Consider the following 17220-nt stretch of genomic DNA (forward strand, 5'->3'; position numbering starts at 1 on the left):
GTGTGAGCAAGGACCCTCTCCTTTCTCCCCAGTGGGCAGCCTGGTTTGCAGAGGGGAACATGACTGGCTAGGGCTACACAGAAAAATGAAGGTGGTAACCAGGACTAAGGCGCAAAAGGGCTGTTCCTGTTCTTTCCTGCAGGTACTGGGGGTGTAGCAGGGCAGAAAACAGCTGACAGAAGAAAAAAATATATCAAAGGTAAGCCCCTAAATAAGATACCCTGCATTTTAAGCAGCACTCATACTATCAAATAAAGCAGGTTTCTGAGGAGATACTTCTACATAGAGCGGTGTGGGAACAGCAACGTAACTTGCAGCTAACAGGCTGCTGACTTGTGGGCCAGGAGCAGTTTCACCACAGGGTAGGCAGTGGGCAGGAGAACCTAGGCGTTAGGTTAAGCAGCCCCTCAGTTCGTTGAGCCTCCTGCAGGAAGACGGGAAGAAAAAGGAGCAGGGCACTGGGACAGGGATGGATGCAGGTTGCTGGGAGCAGAAGGATCAGCAGCAGCCTCCCTTGCAGTCCTGGCATGGCAGTGCCTTCGGCCTGTGCCTCCTGACCCGAGGGCATCTTGCTGCCCTGATGGGATGATCTAGAAATGAATTCTGCACATTACCTTGCTGCTGCCATCAGGAGATGCCCAATTTATTTTGAAGCAACTTCTGAGGTCCATAATCCCAGACGGAGTAGAAAGCACAGCCTTTTAATAACTTTATGAGCTCATAAAGACAAATATCTTTTCTGAAGAATAAATTGGCAAAACATTCTGTTCTTACTCTTAAGAAGTTGCTGTAACTGAAGGGAGCGGGGATACAATGCATCTGCCATGGGGTAAAAAAAAAAAAAAAAAAGCCAGGCTTTTTCCTGGTTACAGGTAAAATTGCTTGTAACTGACTGCAAAGGTGGGAGAGGAGAAGCCAGGGCCTTCTGCAGATGTCTCATCGGCAATGCCCAGCCCTTTGTGATTTAGCAGCAGATGTGACCACCTTCCTCTCCTAGTAATGGTGCTTTTAACTGAAGTTCATTTCTGCTGTGCAAAATTAAGGCTTTAAAGCTACTTCTTGTAAAAATTCCTGAATAGTCTTCCTAATAACTTCTTGCCTTAACAACGTGCAGTTTCACAGGATGCCAGTCAGTCTTGAGGAAGACGGAAAGAAATCTGCTAATTTTTGTTAGTAATTATATAAAACTTCTTCCCAAGTCTACAAGATAGTCAGACACAAGATTGGAGCTGGAAAGCACAGGAATTTAGTTTCTTTCCTCAGTCTCCCCTTCAAGAAACTGTAATGAATGCTCAGACACCAAGTACGTAAGGGGGCCTACAAGAAAGGTGGAGAGGGGCATTTACTGGGGAGTCGAGTGATAGGACAAGGTAGTGGTTTTAAGCTAAAAGTGGGTAGATATAGTTTAGCTATTCAGAAGATACTCTTTACTGTGAGGGTGGTGAGGCACTGGCACAGGCTGCCCAGAGAAATTGTAGATGCCCCACCCCTGGAAGTGCTCAAGGCCAGGCTGGATAAGGGCTTTGGGCAACCAGGTCTGGTGGGAGGTGTCCCTGACCACATCAGGGGGGTGGAATTAGATGATCCTTCATGTAACCTTCCAGCCCAAACTTCATCTGTCTTGTAGGGCTGTAATGCACTGGAGTACTTCTTCCCAGAAAAGGGACAATTTGCTTTCACAGAGCCAACAAAAGAGGTCACATGGAGCTGTGCTGCTGCTGAGGGTCTCTCAAACTAGGAAGTATGAGATCACACTATGAGATCACACCTGGGAACCTCTTACAAGCTCATAACGAATCTGCCATTCACTTGCCCTCATTTTCAGGGATGCTGACTGCTGGCAAAACACATTGTCACCTGAAAGTGCTCGGCACCTCCAGGGGAAAAAAGGCAGCCATTCCCAGAAGCCTGATGTAGCTGAGGACCTAATATTTCCAGTGATTAGTGAAAGGACAAACATTGCTCCATAGACTCTTTTAAATTGTGCACCTGCCAATGAAATTGATTGGGCATTAACAGTTCACACAAGAAACAATTAAGATTTGCCACAAAATTTGTCAGCTGTGACTTTTCAGAGTACAAGCATGAAAGGTTAACAGCATTCCTAAGAACTGGAGCTCAAATTCTGGCAGACTTAGCTGATGCCGTGACAGCAATCCTGTACAACAGGGATGCTGAGAACTCCTCAAAGGTCAATGGTTCTGCACCGTAGCACAAAGATACCACAGCACACAAGTAAGGAAGGGACTGGCACCAGAAAAAGAAGCAAGGATAGTTCCTATGGCTATTATCAGATAGTACACAGCAGAAAAGAAATGTCTAGCAGGTGTTGCCAGCTCAAGCTTAGTTGTCTTCTCTTGCTGAGCTTAAAATACATAAGCACAAACTCAAGCTGTGTCTTCCCTTCCCCTTCCCATCAGTCCTAATGTCTAAAACATTTACTGAAATGTCACAGATGAATGAGTTGGAAGTTTTTTTATAGGTTAATGTTTCACCAGCCTTCAATTCCTGGACACATTCAGGAAGAATTATTCAGACCAGAACCGGAGAGGTGGGAGATGCATAAAGATTAGAGAACAAGGTTTTATTGCATGACAGCTGTAGTTTCATGCAGCCCGTGCTGTTATTTATTCAAAAAGCAGCTTTTTGCAGAAAATTTTTCAAAGCAAGTCATTCTCTAGACTCTGTTGAAAGATAAAAGCCATGAAAAACAGTGTAACAAGTCAAGTTTTAATAGATTTATAAAATTCATATATACAAAACAGTAAACTAAGTCACCAAAGCTATAAAATACACTTTTTACACATCACAATATAATTTTATCTAGTACACAGTTTTCATAAATTGAAACTATTACAGCAAGTAGCTGCTTCTATTGTGGATGCTGTTTTGGTGCTAGAAAGACACTTACGTGAGCAGTCTGGAACTGTGCTTTTAATTTATGCATTTTTTTTTTTTTACCTTCTTTAATTTGTCACTGTTTCTAAAGAACTTTCCTGTGATTGTTAGAAAATTAAGGCTAAACTCAGGCCTTTCTTGCCCAATGCAGTGAACTGGTTTAAACAAAAAAAAGATATTGCATAGTATGCGTATTACAATGCATAGGCACCACAGAGCAAGTAAATTGCAGAATAAAAAGATAACGTTAATTGGCTTCCTAGCTACATGATTGTGTCACGAGATAAGTTGGTGTTTTGTCAGTTTGCTTTCATACATATTGATTCCATAAACAAGACAACTCATCACAAGAGCAATAAATACTAGCCATTTTGTTAAGTGGAGTCTCCAGAAATACTGCTTAACATGGATCATCAACTCAAGCTCATTACACATCCCAGATAACTTAACCTGTACATCAGAAAAACGCTCATTATCCTAAAGACTGTTAATGGCTTCGGTGTGAGCAGGAGTTTGAACACGTTTTCAAACCTATAATCACCGAGCATGCTTTCCAAGTCTTGTGAACTATCAAAAAGATCATTCCTCTTCCACGTCCCCCTTCTCCCTGCTGTCTTCTGCCAGCTTTTGCCCCCAACCACCCACACATAAGCTCAGCACAAAAGACTGACGGAGGTACAAGCAGAGCAGTAGTGCCATTCAAAAATCTGTTCCTTCCCTCAGAAGAATCTCTCCCTTAGGTCCTACTTATGCAAAAAGTTTACTCTCCATCAATTGTAGTTTTTATTCCAATAACGGAAACAGTATCTTATCTAGCCATTCCCCTGAAATGCTTCTCGTGCTCTGGTATCTTGAAGAAAGGTTAAGTAGCTGTTAGGAGTAAGACGCACCATCTGGCCAGAGATCTGTATCCCATATTTTAGCAGGAACTGAGTTTTAGCACCCAGTTATGAGCAGATGAAGAGAGATTTACAGCGGAAGGGTGTGCAGCTGCAGCAGGGCCAGCCTTGCCAGCCTGCTGCTGTTAATTCACAGCCAATAGCTCTCTGGAGTCACTCAAACCTTTTGGGGTCAATGCAGATGGCATTTCTGTTCAACACAGTCTTCAAGCACCATCAGCTTTTGGGATCTGTTTAGGAAATAGCTCCTCTCTCCTGCTCCCTTCCAACATGCTTTGGCTTTTTACCAGAATGTCTACCTTGGAAGTCAGTGCTGCTCTTTTTTTTTTCCCCCCTCTCCGACCATGATTAATTTCACGGCGGACAGAAGACATGACCTTTGGGCATATGCCAAGAGCTAGGCTGCGATACTGTTTGTCAAGCCAGGCACAGAACCGCTAGCACTGACAACCTAATACCTCCACACTCCCCACCCAGTAAGACGACAAGCATATCAACACACAGACAAACTTCAATACTGCTTTCCAAACGCTGTTAGGAAGACAAAAACTTTAAGAATCACGCTAAATTGCCCAGGCACCAAGATGACTGAAGAGAGAGCATCACCTGGTTAGCACAACAGCAGTTTCAGCTCCGAACATCCTGGCTTTGGTCAATTCCATCTATGTAAATAAATTAGTGTCAAAACAAAGAAGTGCCCACTTCACAGCACAGAGATCACCCCAGCTAATTACAAAACAGGTAATATTAAGAAGCACTACGTTTTGTATTGTCTTGCCAATTATTTCCTCAGTAGCCTAGACAGTCCTCATCTAGAAGTGCATGGAGTTGGTATTAATCCAGCCCAAATGTGGCCCAGGCGATGACGGTTTTCACGATTCCTGAACACTGTTATAGGCTCGTTTACAAAAGTAGGCATAGATGTTTTATGGCTGCTGCTGAAACACTCCTACCCACCACTTCCTGTGTTACAGAAGTAATGAAGAGCGTACTGAGGTAAAGCGTTTGCAGTGCTATATTAAATCCCTGACTACCCCATGTGTTTTTATACTAGAAAAATGTTATAGAAAAGAGGCTACTACTGAACCCATAGGAACCCAAGAGAGGTCTCAGGATGAGAGGTCTGGTTTGCAGGACAAGCTGCACTGTAGGGAGGTATTATTGCATATCTCATTTTTGCCTCAAGCTGGCATACATCAAATTGTCCATCAACCCGAAAAGTACTCCTGAAAATTTGATAAGAAAAATCATGTGTTCAAACACACTGCTTGAAAATCAAAGGGAGCTTGTACGGAATTCCTTGAGTTCTATCCAGCACAATAGGTTCTTCAGAACTGAAAAGGTACATTCACAGAAAAGGCTGCAAAACATGAAGTTATTATCCAGAATACAGCCACCTAAAGAAGGCAAAGGGCACGTTTTCTCACGTGATCTTCTGGGGAAGGCTGCCAGTTTCTTCAGTGGTTCCATGTCTATTCTTTTAATTTCTCTCTTTTTTTTTTTTTTTACACTAACCAGGACTACTGAATACCTGGGTAGCATTTCAAACGGAAAGTTTTTCATATCAAAATCTATTTCAAGTGTCCCAGGGGAATGAAATTTTAGTCTGTAGTGCCACATACAGATGAGCTCTTCCTACACCATTTCATTACTTTTTTTTTTTTTAATTAGTATACATTTCTCCACTCTGCTTGGTTCAGGCTTTAGTTAGCTCAGAAAGTCAAAATGGACGCCTTTAGGAGCTCCTTCATGCTTGTAACATGACTAGTTCTAGGTTTGATGCAGCAACATATTCAGTTTTTAAAAACACTATTATCACGTCAAATAATCTATGCTGCCATACCAAACAGAATAAGTTCAATTCTTCATATGAAACTCAAAGCATCTTTGAGTTGTAGTGTGAAGCTGAGTGGCCAGTAATTTCTGTAATCAACACTAGGAACTATTTAATTGCTTTAAAGTGATAACTGCCTATTAAATATGTCATTTATAGAAATTATTCCTACTCTTCCTTGTTAAATTCCAATTCACTGTCATCTGGTATTGCCATCTCAGAATTGTTCAGAAAATGACAGCACTGCAATTTGTTAGCTTAAAAATAAATACAAAGTACTGCTTGATGAAATACTCCCATTTAGTTAGTTTTTCTACTTAAACTGCACAATTACGTAAGTTTCTCCTGCAGGCACAAGCTGCAAGCACTTCCTCTCTTTGTCCTTGCAAGAGACAACCCATTTGCAACACCCCGTCACTGGTCACTGACCTGTAGCATCAGAGAATGGACAGAATTTTTTTTTTTTTTTTTTAAAAGTAGCTGTTCAAGGTCTCCATCTGATTATCATCCTGCTTGTGACCTATTTCCTGACTAGCCAAATGAACAATAACCCTATAAAGTTAACACAAAAAGATGTTCTCTCCAGCTGTGTTTACCTGCAAAGTTCTCCAGGATGTCACTTAAAATAAAGTTTTTTTTAATTTGTTTCTTGTGAAAGGACTATGCAACTGATCAAGCCTGTCCTGAGATGCTTGTACAACTTAAGCTACCTACATTCTGCTTTAGTAATTAACTGATTTACCATAACATGATTTTCTGGCTTTATTATACTACAACTTAGCTTGAAAAACAAAAACAAAATACCTCAGTTGTGCAAGAACTAGAGTCTATATTTAGCAAAGAAGTTTACCTGCCACCTGAAAAACAATCCTTTTCACTCACAGTCCAAATCCTTTGCAAGTTTGAGAAGGGCTTCACTTTTGCATGAAGAGTCTCCTGATCTTGGGTTCCTGGTATGAACCAACACTATCAAACCCAAGTTACACAGAAAAGAGCCTACAGAGCCAAACCACTGATTTTCATCTGCAGTCTAGAGCATCATGCTTAGGCCCATTTTGTCAACAGAAAGAAGAAAGGCAATAATGGGCCACAGGTGAGCAAACTGGTTCCCTAGAACTCTGATTTATTGTGCAAAACTGCTGCTTTGTACAGAAAATCACTAGCAAGATTGACAGCTCCATATGAGATAACTCATGCTGTTTCTTTTCCAGGTGCAGATCAAGCTACTTAAAGTATATGTTGCATTATTAGCTCTGTTTAGAGTTTTAAACCCATACAGTGACTATGGACACAAAACCATGGATGACCATGGAAAGAAAAACAGAACAGGAAATTCCACACTATGCCTCCCAGGTAAAACTACAGTAGATTCAGACATAAACCTGAGGTAATTCTTGAGAAAAAAAAATTAGAGTTGAAAGGGAATTCTTAACTCATTTGAGAAGACAAGCATCATATTAGCCCATCTAGAAAATTTAGTGAAAGAATAAAGTTCACAGCAAACTAGGAAATAAAATCAAGTCAACCTAGAAGTCGGGTCAGCCCACGACTGCCTCCTCTTTTCCCAGTGTCTCGTGTGAAGTGGAAACCACTATCAGGAACTCCAAGAAAAATTAAAAGCATTGGAATAATCTTCATCTTCAGTCAAACAAATGGGCTAGCTTAGACAAATAAACCTTATACGATGAGTAAACTTATTTGCACCAACCAAGGTTACAGCATTTACCTTTTCAAATGTAATAAACTGAAGAGCTCTCCCATCTGACTACCAGTCATGTGACATTTTTCCCCTTCAAGGCTAAAAATGAATAAACATTTAAAAGACAGACTTGGTCCTGGCAAAAATAAGACTTGTTACAAGGAAGCTAATTCCTGTTTAAGTTTGCTTAAATTTAAATTGGATTTTCCTGTCTGTAACTTTTCACTGCTTCTTACCTCAAGACTGCGTTATATAACGCCGACATAGCCACGTCTTTTCCACTCTGAAGCTTGCACAAAAAAAAAGACTGCTGCATTAGGAAGCTACACAAAAATACTGATACAACATCTGCAAGCTTCAGAGGGGAAGAAAGATTCCAGATTTTATCCAAATTAAAATCCTGTTCCGTTGTCCTTTCATGTTTTTTAGACCACATTTCCCATGGGATCACCAGCTGAAGTAAAACGTTGCTTGTTTTGACATGCCATTGCAGTCTCAGTGGGGATTAAGAACTCCAGAGAATCTGCTGCCTTTGTATGGGTACAAACAGCCCTTCAGGTTTTATTCTTGGATAAAAACCATGAAAAAAATTAAACAGTAAGCTACGTTTGAGAATTATCTAAATAGCACTACAATGCTGAGATAAAAGGCAGGTTGTAAGTTTGTCCATGCACCCCACTGTAATAGAAAAGACCTGATATGTCTGTACACAAAAAAGGCACCTGATAGTTAGTTACACAGATTGAGAGAGCTAGGAAATTAACAGTTCATATCAACACTATTCATAGCCTCTTGCAATTTTACACACAAACCGTTGCCCAAAAGGGGCAACTCCAACCTTGACTGTATTCAGAACTACATGTGCATTACTATAGGCTAGAGATCCCATTAAGACACAGATTAGGGGCTAATTTTACAGCAAGGTTTTGCTGCCCAAATCCATCAGTGCAGCTGTAAAACTGGGATCTCTAGGATGTTTGGACTTCCTATACAGTCAACTGTTGGGAACTAATCAAGCAGCTGCTGTACTACCAAAGCCTTTGCGTAAGAGTTTAATCAGTTCCAAACTTCCGAATATAGATAAAGCTCTGCCATGTGAGATACCGAACCTTCACAAGTACTGCCAAACTGCAGGTGTGAGCACAGTGCTGAATTTCCACCAAGTACATCTCACTCAAGCACCCACTGTTCAGAGACAGGGTCAGGTGCTCTAGCACAGGCTGCTTCACCAAGGAAATCAGTTTCCCCATGATGTAATACCCTTTACACATAGTGCAAAATAAACCCTTCTCCAGCGAGGCCTCAACTTCCCATCCAATTTACTCCAACATGGGTTTCCTTATACAGTTTCAGACTTTTGCTTCAGGATACTCATGCAAAACCTTCAGACAAGAGCTGTGCATCGACCTTAATTAGTGGATTCCAGACCCTTGGCAAAACTGAATATGCATACAAGATCTGGTTATATTCCTAGGGTTAAGAACGCAACTTCCATTAACATTCTCCAAGACAGCTACCAATCTCATTATGTTTAGGTTAGTTTGATCAATTCAGCACCTCCAAACTACAAAAAAGGCAGTTTGTATGACTGGTGTCTCTGAAAAATAAGCATATTCACTTAAAACATAGTGTCTTCCATACATGGTTTGTCAGAGATTTTGTTTTCTAGGAAGGCAGAAGGTGGTTGTGTTATTCAGCATTCCAAACTAGGTACAGAACCTACAACGGCCATGTTTCAGTAGTGTTTCTAGTCCAAATGATTCAGTAGCTACCATCAACATTTGATTCCTTCGGCCTATAGCTCCTCTGTTTGGACTGGCTAGTTTACAGCATTCCTGAGCCAAGTAAGTAGCATGGGTCCTACACCACATGCAAGGGCCATAAAGAAAGGATAAAAACTTTGATCTAACCCTCCAGCAAATTTTAACAAGACATGGACTGCTCTCCTTCACTGCAACATAATATCCTTCAGATTCTCTTGAAGGATCGTGTCCTTCACAGCATGAAACACAAAGCGGATGTTTTCAGTGTCTATGGCAGTGGTGAAGTGATGGAAGAGCGGCTTACTACGGTTTCTCCTCTTTCTGTCAAAGCACTGCACCAGATAACGTTGAACATCTTCTAGCCTGTGAGGGTCCCCTTTGAAGTCCGAGAAATACTTCTTAATGCTGACAGTCTTTACCTTCTCTACAAGAAGATCCATCTTGTTGAGGAATAGGATAATAGAAACGTTAAAGAAAAGCTTGTTATTAACTATTGTCTCAAAGATATTCATGGACTCCACAAGTCTATTTGTGCGCCTGTCTTCCATGAGAACCTGATCATATTCACTGGAGGAGACCATAAACAAAATTGAAGTTATTCCATCAAAGCACTGGAACCACTTCTGACGCTGAGATCTCTGTCCACCTACATCCACCATCTTGAAAGGTATTTTTTTAATGATGAAATCATGCTCTACTATCCCCTTGGTGGCTTTTCTAGCCAGCAAAATATCTTGTTTGCTGGGGAAATAATTCTGTAAAAGAAAGGAGAAGAGTGTCAAAAAATCCTTCAAAAATGCCAGTTAATGTCAAAATATAGAATGGGAGAAAAAAATCAAGAGGCCTTTATTTTTTAATTATCAAGTGAAGAATGAATATTCAACTTAAAATAATGGACTGCCGACCATTTACCTCAACACATGGTTAAACAACTAACAGAAGATCCTGAGATGTACGAGAACAACAATTTAGGACCAACACTCTTGTTCTTGTACTCCAAGCATCACATTTTCAAGCTGAAGACTATTTCACCATTATGAAATTCTTAGCCACAGTGTTATCATTAGTTAGGTAGTGTTCTGTAAAGCTGATCTCCAAAACGCCACTGCAAGGATTTTGTTTTTTGAAACTGAATTTTTCAGTTCTTTGCTCTCACAAAGGGTATCTTGCAAGTTTTAATGGAAATAATTCTCCCAGGTTCACAGTCCCTGACCAGTGAGTAAAGCAACACATTCTATTGCAGGATGTGGCACAGCCCACCACTGTAGAGCAATTTGTTCTTCACACACTTATCACAGTTACTATTTCGGAAAAATCACCTCTTTTCTTTGTTCTCCAAATCTGACATATTTTCATTACTCATTTTGAATTGTACAGTAGTAAATTTTTATTTGGTAGGGTTTCATTCTGCTACCTTTAGTAGTACCAGCAATCAGATAATCATGAAAAGACAATGAGATCCAGAGGCTACACAGGATTGACAAAAAAAATGTGCATAAATGCAGCTTCCATAAATAATATTAATCTGTCAAAAAATATCGATTAAATACTAAGCTTCAGTTTCATAAAGCTAGAAGTCACTATTCCTAAAGGACTTCGATAAAGTTATTTAATGCTTTATTATTATTATGGCATTAATTATAACATATCAAGGCTTTCATCCTTGAGCACTTTTGGTACAGAAAGAGAAGTTATGTCTTACCAGCTGACCGATCCGATCCAGGTTATCCAGGAAGTATTTCACTGATTCTCCCTAGAGAAAAAGAAAGAGATGGAAACTTAGTGTACTTCTAGGATAGAAAATCCAATGGAACTATTGCACTTCCACTTTCCAACATCGAGGTCTAACATAGCTATATCACAAATGGAAGTTTGGACTACATCCTGATATGCTTAAGGAGTTGCAACAACAGAAGTACCCCATTGCTTAACTCACGTAAACTGCTGATAATGAAGCAGAGCTGCTATAATTTGCTACTGACGTGTAGGTGAGCTAGTATTTATTCTAAACAGTTCTGTTACTAGTAGAAAAAACAAAGTTGTGTAGAATTTTGAAAAAGTGTTCAAAGTTACCTAGTAAGTCTTTACAATGAAAAGAAAGTGTTATTAAAGGCGGTTCTTTGCTTTGGATTAAAGGAGGTTTTTTCTCTTGTACAATCAAGGCAGTTAAATGACACTGGGTGGAAGTAAAAATAAACCCCTTCATTAGAAACCAATGTATTTTGCTTGAAATTCGTAACAGTGAACAAAAGCATATCCTAGACTGGTTGGCATATCTTTAGTAAAAGTGAAAGATTCAAGCCACCTACGATTCGTGATAATTCACAATCATGAAGGACATTCTCTTCTACAGACAGCTTCCCTTCTAGGCTCAAGGGTTTTAATAAGAGATTTGCTGATCTTGTACAAGACCCCTTAGCAGTTATATTGAAAAGAATAAGCAATGTTTACAAAGAAAATGTATTTTTATGTGAACTTATCTTTTTAAAAAGCTTGCCTGTTTATTACACTCAAATCAAGTGCTACTTTGCACTGACAACTGACAGTAGGTGCCTTCACCATGTTACTAATTTAGAACGAGAACATTCTCAAAATATCATCTCACAGATTCCAACAGCAATATAAATCCTTAAACTGAACATTCTCCTCCATACCATAGGCCTGAGACAGAGGAACAAAATTATTCCCCTCCAGTACAACTTCAAACAGATGCCAACACAACAGTTTATTTTGAAGAATCAGACTGGAGATCAGAGGATTCAATGTACTGCACAAGGACATACTTTCAGCATCAGGCAAAGACAAAAAGGAGCTGCAACTTATTTCCTAACATTTAAAACTGGAAGCGTCTTCTCATAAAGGAGGGAAAACATACATATTTGCAAAAAGCTATATGTATCACAAAAGATATACAGTATTAAGGCATTAAAAAAGGACTTCTTCCAGGGGCGGGGGCAAGTTTGTAAAGAACAATTGCTCTAAGAGCTTCCTTACAATCATGAATTTTCATAAGGTGAAAGTAATTTCCTGTATTTTTTGGCACTCTTTGGGATCAGAAGAGATATCACAGACTGCATGAATACGAAAAAGGTCTTCCTGTACAGCATTAGTCATATTTAAGAGATGGGAGAGCCCAAACGGAAAAGGTCACTGAAGCTAAAAAAATCCTTCTCTATCTATTGTGTTTTGTCCTGCACAATGCTTGTAGATGTGCAACACGATGGCAAGCAGGCTGTCTCTGATGCGACTAGTTCCTTTTTTTCTATCCAGTCACTTTAAGAGTCCTTGCCTTGCTCATACACCCTCCCACGCTGAGAACAGGAAACAGCTGTATGCACGTAAACTGCTGTGACACACAAGCAAATTTACCTGATTTATGGCTTGTGCCTCCTCTACTTCCTGCCTCACACACAGATCAATTTAACGTTTTGCACATTTATAAGAGAAAATCTAGTTATTGAAAAATACACATTTTTTATTCAGTGATTTAAGGAAACTAGACTTCGCTATTTTTCTATGAAGCTCTTCCTAATGTTGTAATTATGCCAAATAATTAATTCTGAGAAATTTTAAGCAGTAATTGCAAAATACTTGGATAGCTGGGTAACCGAGTCAGATTGTTGAACAGGTGTGCTCAACATATGATGGGACTGACAGCTCTGAAGAAGTCTGAATATTGTCTTCCAGCACAGAATTCAAAGATTCTCAGTACTTAAGTCAAAATATCTGTTTCCAGTCAAAACAACAAAACCCCCAAAAGCTCCAGAGGGTTCAGAGTTAAGAATAGCTCAGAACATTAAAGCACACAAACCTGAAAAGAAGAAAAAAGCTGAACAAAACACAAACACTGAGAACCCCCTACTCTCAAGATGATTCCTCGATTAAAGCCCTAACACAGGAACATAGCAGCATGGGGTCAGTTCCAGCTCCAAAGACTTCTTGGGTAACTTTTTTTTTTTTTTTTTTAACATTTTATCCGATTCACAGAAAAGCTGGTTGCTTCTGAGGAGCTGGGGTATGGGGGGACACTTCAGTTCATCAGCCTGGCAGAGCAGAACAACTGCAGACAGCACCAACTTATTTGAGCAATAATACAGATTACTCAAATGAGGGAAATAGAGATACTCCATGTTTTATGACTTTTGTATTAATATTTTTCATTGTAACAATTGTATTAACTGAACAATCATTTAGATTTTCATTTTTTTCATCATCCAGAGGAAATAGAAAGCAACGTTAATTGGATCTAAAAGTTAAAGTTATTTAGCTTCCTATCGAGCTGTACTTAAATGCAACTTTGAGTACCATCAATATTATGCAGAGTATGCTTACATGCTTTGGGTATTATATACATACATTTGTTAAGTGTGTGTATATTTATCAAGTACACAAATAGTTTAAGAATAGGTCATGAGGGCAGGTTTTGTATTCAGTACAAATTAATACAGAAACCAAAAAATACCATCTGCCCCTCGCACGTTGAACTATTTTTCTCTTGTGGCCACTGAAGAACAGCAACCTGTTCTGGCTTTTTCAGCACAAGTTCTTAGAGATTCTCCAAAGTCACCCAACCAGTCAACTGCACTCAAGAGCTGGCTCAGCACCTCCTTTTCCACATCGCAGCCAGTTATTTCTGCTTCACCAGCACAACTTGCCTTAGAAGCAGCAACAAATATAGCAGCTAATATTTGCAATTAACTCTGACATTAAAGACATCTTTATATAGATTGACTATTTTAACCTATTTTAATGGTTCAACTGAAGAAGCTGAATAGTTTTCCAGGCACTGTAATCTATTTTGAACTATGCTTGCAGGCAGCAAAACAGAAATCAAGCAATATAACCTTTATACTATTTATACTGTACTTAAATACCTAAGGAAACACACCCCATGATCTATCTTTTACAAAAATCACACAAATTAAGTCCAGGACAGCTCTAACAGGCCTCTAACAGGCTGGCTTGTCAAGAAAAACTGTAGCAGCTCAAGAAACTTCCTGAAGATCAACCACCTTCATACAAGTTTAAAGTTTTTCTAGCCTCTGGCTTTTCAAGGAAGACTCAAATCTTGTATTCCACTGTTGGAGTACTACTACCTTTGAAAGAAATAATTTAAGAATATTCATACATAATATTTTTGAAATCTGAAAGGCACTATTTCATTTCAGCTGACATGGCATTATGTGTGTCAGTGAAGCATGTCAGTGCTGGGATTTTGTTATTTTTTAACTTATGATCTATTAGAGCATTTCACATTTCAAAAGTTCTATCAACAAATCCTGAGATGTGTACCAACAGCAAAATAAATGATGGTCATCTGCTAGCTTTTTTTTCCCCCCTTGATAATTAATCAAGATGTCAAAATGCCGTCTTCCATCTTTGCTCAGTACTGTCTGGGACGAACATGCTCTGCGTTATGAAACATACATAATTCAGATACTCCTTTTTAGTACACAAGAGCATAGACCGTAAGCCTTTCTTAACTTCTTGGTCACCACACAAGAGTTACCACAAATGTTCGGATGATTCATTCTCCCACTGCTAATCTCTTCTCCCTCTGCAACACATATCCTCTGAGTAACTGTTCTGCCAACTGGGACCAAGTGAAGGAATAAGGCTCCGTTCCCATTGTTCAGCAGGATGAGTCACTGCACATCTGGGAACTGGGGGAATCGAGAAACACAAACACAAGGCCTATAACGAGCCCACAAGCTCCACAATGTAGCATCACCACTGGACTTCATTTTTTTATTTCTATTTTTTTTTAAACTGCCTTATCTGCAGTATCAAGTTTGGTAAAGTTACAAAAATAGTACAATTTGCTTAAAAAGTGACTGGTGGAAGAGAAAGGGAGGAAAGGTAAAAATGAAAACATTTTTGCTTCCTGAAATAGCACTCTAAAGCTCTTTTTATATTCTAGATTATTATGAACATGGCAAGTAAAAATCTCAAGGGACAAAAGTCGCAATATTAAGAAATATCTATTGCATTTACTTCTATGTATTTTGCATTATATGAATATCGTCTTAACTCCAAATAATTACCATAGAAAATAACTAATTGAATTCAACTCCTCTGTCCCTTCAGGCTAGATTCATAACACACAGGAAATCTCCCCGAAGAAATACTAGAACAAAACTGGCATCACTTCCTTTGCTGCTCATGAGCCCTGTTACATCAAACAAGTAGAAAACACTTGGGCAGAGTTCCCAAATAGTTTGCATTTCATGAAAATATATGCACAACAGATTATACGCAGATCACTTTAAAATACACACAGAAGCTCAGAAATAAGAAAAAATGTTCTGCAAGGCCAGAATTTATCAACTTGTCGCTAACCCTCAGCCAGTTATTCAAAGTAACATTGGTTAGATCATTAATAATGAAACATCCCATTGTCCAGTTCCCTAAAATATAGGCTCGTCTCAAACTTCTCCTTCTGAAAAGCAGTTCCTTTAAATCCTAAAAGACTTGAAAGCAGACCTTCTGTTCCAAATCGGCTTTTTTCCTTTCCTTGTCCCAAGGCCTTTTTGACGTAATATTAATTTAGCCCTTCCTGATCATTCTGTCTCTAGCTGCTAAATTTAGAGCAGACAATTTAAGGTAGACCTGTCAGTCTTTGCTTGTTTCAGATGATGAATTAAACCACACAGGAAGGAAATGTTATACTTCAAGGAACACGTAATACAGATCTAACAGGACTCCCACAAATACACAGACACAGAGAAACAGATCCTGTAAGTAACTACTGCAAGCTGCATCTGAACCTGTGCGGTGGAAGCAATGGAGATCTGTCTAAAAGCACGGTGCTGTTTGCATCACGCGCTCCATTTAGACAGTGTAAGATGTTCCAGCAGCACAGAGGAAATCCAGGAGAGTCCAGAAGCAAGTCTGGAAATCTCCCAGCCTTTAACCCTGGAGATCTCAAAGACATGCCTATATGGTTTAACTCTTAGGTTGCCTTGTGTGGAGTCAGGAGTTGGAGTCGATGATCTTTGTGGGTCTCGTCCAACTCTGGATATTCTGTGATGCTGTGAATAGGATGGTCTTGAAGCACTGGTACATTATTTCATCCAAATTTGGCCTTTATATAAAGTACTGGCAAAGACACATACTACCAGAAAACGCAATGCTAATTTGCAGGTAATATCTTTGTTTCGCAGACAGATGCTGTAACCTCATTTTTCCACATTTCTTGGGGTTTCAATCACCTATTGATTGTAAGGGGCCTGTTCTGTAAAAGCAATATATCCAAAGCAGATGCCCAAGGGAACAGCAAGGTTGCTAGCACAGAAGTAGAATAAAAGAACCACGAGACTAGCATTTGAGAATGTCAGAGACTGTTAGATCAGCCACTTCTCCGGTACCGAGATTAAAACCCAAAACCCCACCAGCAAAAAGAGATGCTGGAAGTGCTTTCCTTAGAGACACCTGCTGGACATAAGCAGGTTAACATCCTGTCACCATAATCCATACAACCTTTGCAAGTGAACATGCAGACAAAACTCCAGTTTACACAGCCTGGTTTGGTCCAAGGGAAAGAGACAAACCCTTTATAAACCCTTTGAAAACTCTCAGGAGGGTCAACTACAAACAAATAACCCTGCTCATTAACAAATGCCCTGCATGCTCTTTCAGCAGGTTACTTCTGAACCTGTCCTTCTGTTCAGCCTCACTAGTAACAGGGCATGGATTGACCACAGCCTAAACTGTTCCCTTCTCTACAACAACAGTTGATGAACTCTAAAGCGTTATTTTCCAAGGAGACAAGCATGCCTGTGCTTGTTCAGAACTCACTCAGAAGGATGTTGGAGTAACCTAAAATTGCCCTGCAATGCTGAAATGTTTATGCCCGTTCTTACCGTAATTCCCTTTTATAGATAATATCTACATCCTTTATGGGCACTGACCCTCACTGACGCAAGGCAAACAGCAATATTTCAATCAATCCCCAATTCCAAGGCAGAGACTAACCACTTCTCGCTATTTAAGCCATACATAACAGCAATATCAGGTTTCTCTAACATTGCTTAACTTCCTCCTTAACAACAGCCTGAGCTACTGGCTCCCATCCAGCGACTCCAGAGCTTATCCAAGTTGCTGCTATCTGTACCCTACAAACATACC

General features: G+C 39.7%; 1 protein-coding gene across 1 annotated transcript in view; it reads right to left on the reverse strand.

Annotated features, from left to right (window-relative positions):
- Window positions 1-2719: 2719 nt before the first annotated feature.
- Window positions 2720-17220, reverse strand: part of GNA12 (G protein subunit alpha 12) — a 43164-nt gene continuing 28663 nt past the window's right edge. The window contains exons 3-4 of the mRNA XM_040574953.1: window positions 10796-10846; window positions 2720-9848 (exon numbers count right to left, since the gene is read on the reverse strand). Coding sequence (XP_040430887.1) covers window positions 9279-9848; window positions 10796-10846 — 621 coding nt within the window. The 3' untranslated portion in view covers window positions 2720-9278. The remainder of the gene's footprint in view (window positions 9849-10795; window positions 10847-17220) is intronic.

This window comes from Cygnus olor, chromosome 15 (genome assembly GCF_009769625.2).
Source record: "Cygnus olor isolate bCygOlo1 chromosome 15, bCygOlo1.pri.v2, whole genome shotgun sequence".
NCBI classification, from domain to species: domain Eukaryota; kingdom Metazoa; phylum Chordata; class Aves; order Anseriformes; family Anatidae; genus Cygnus; species Cygnus olor.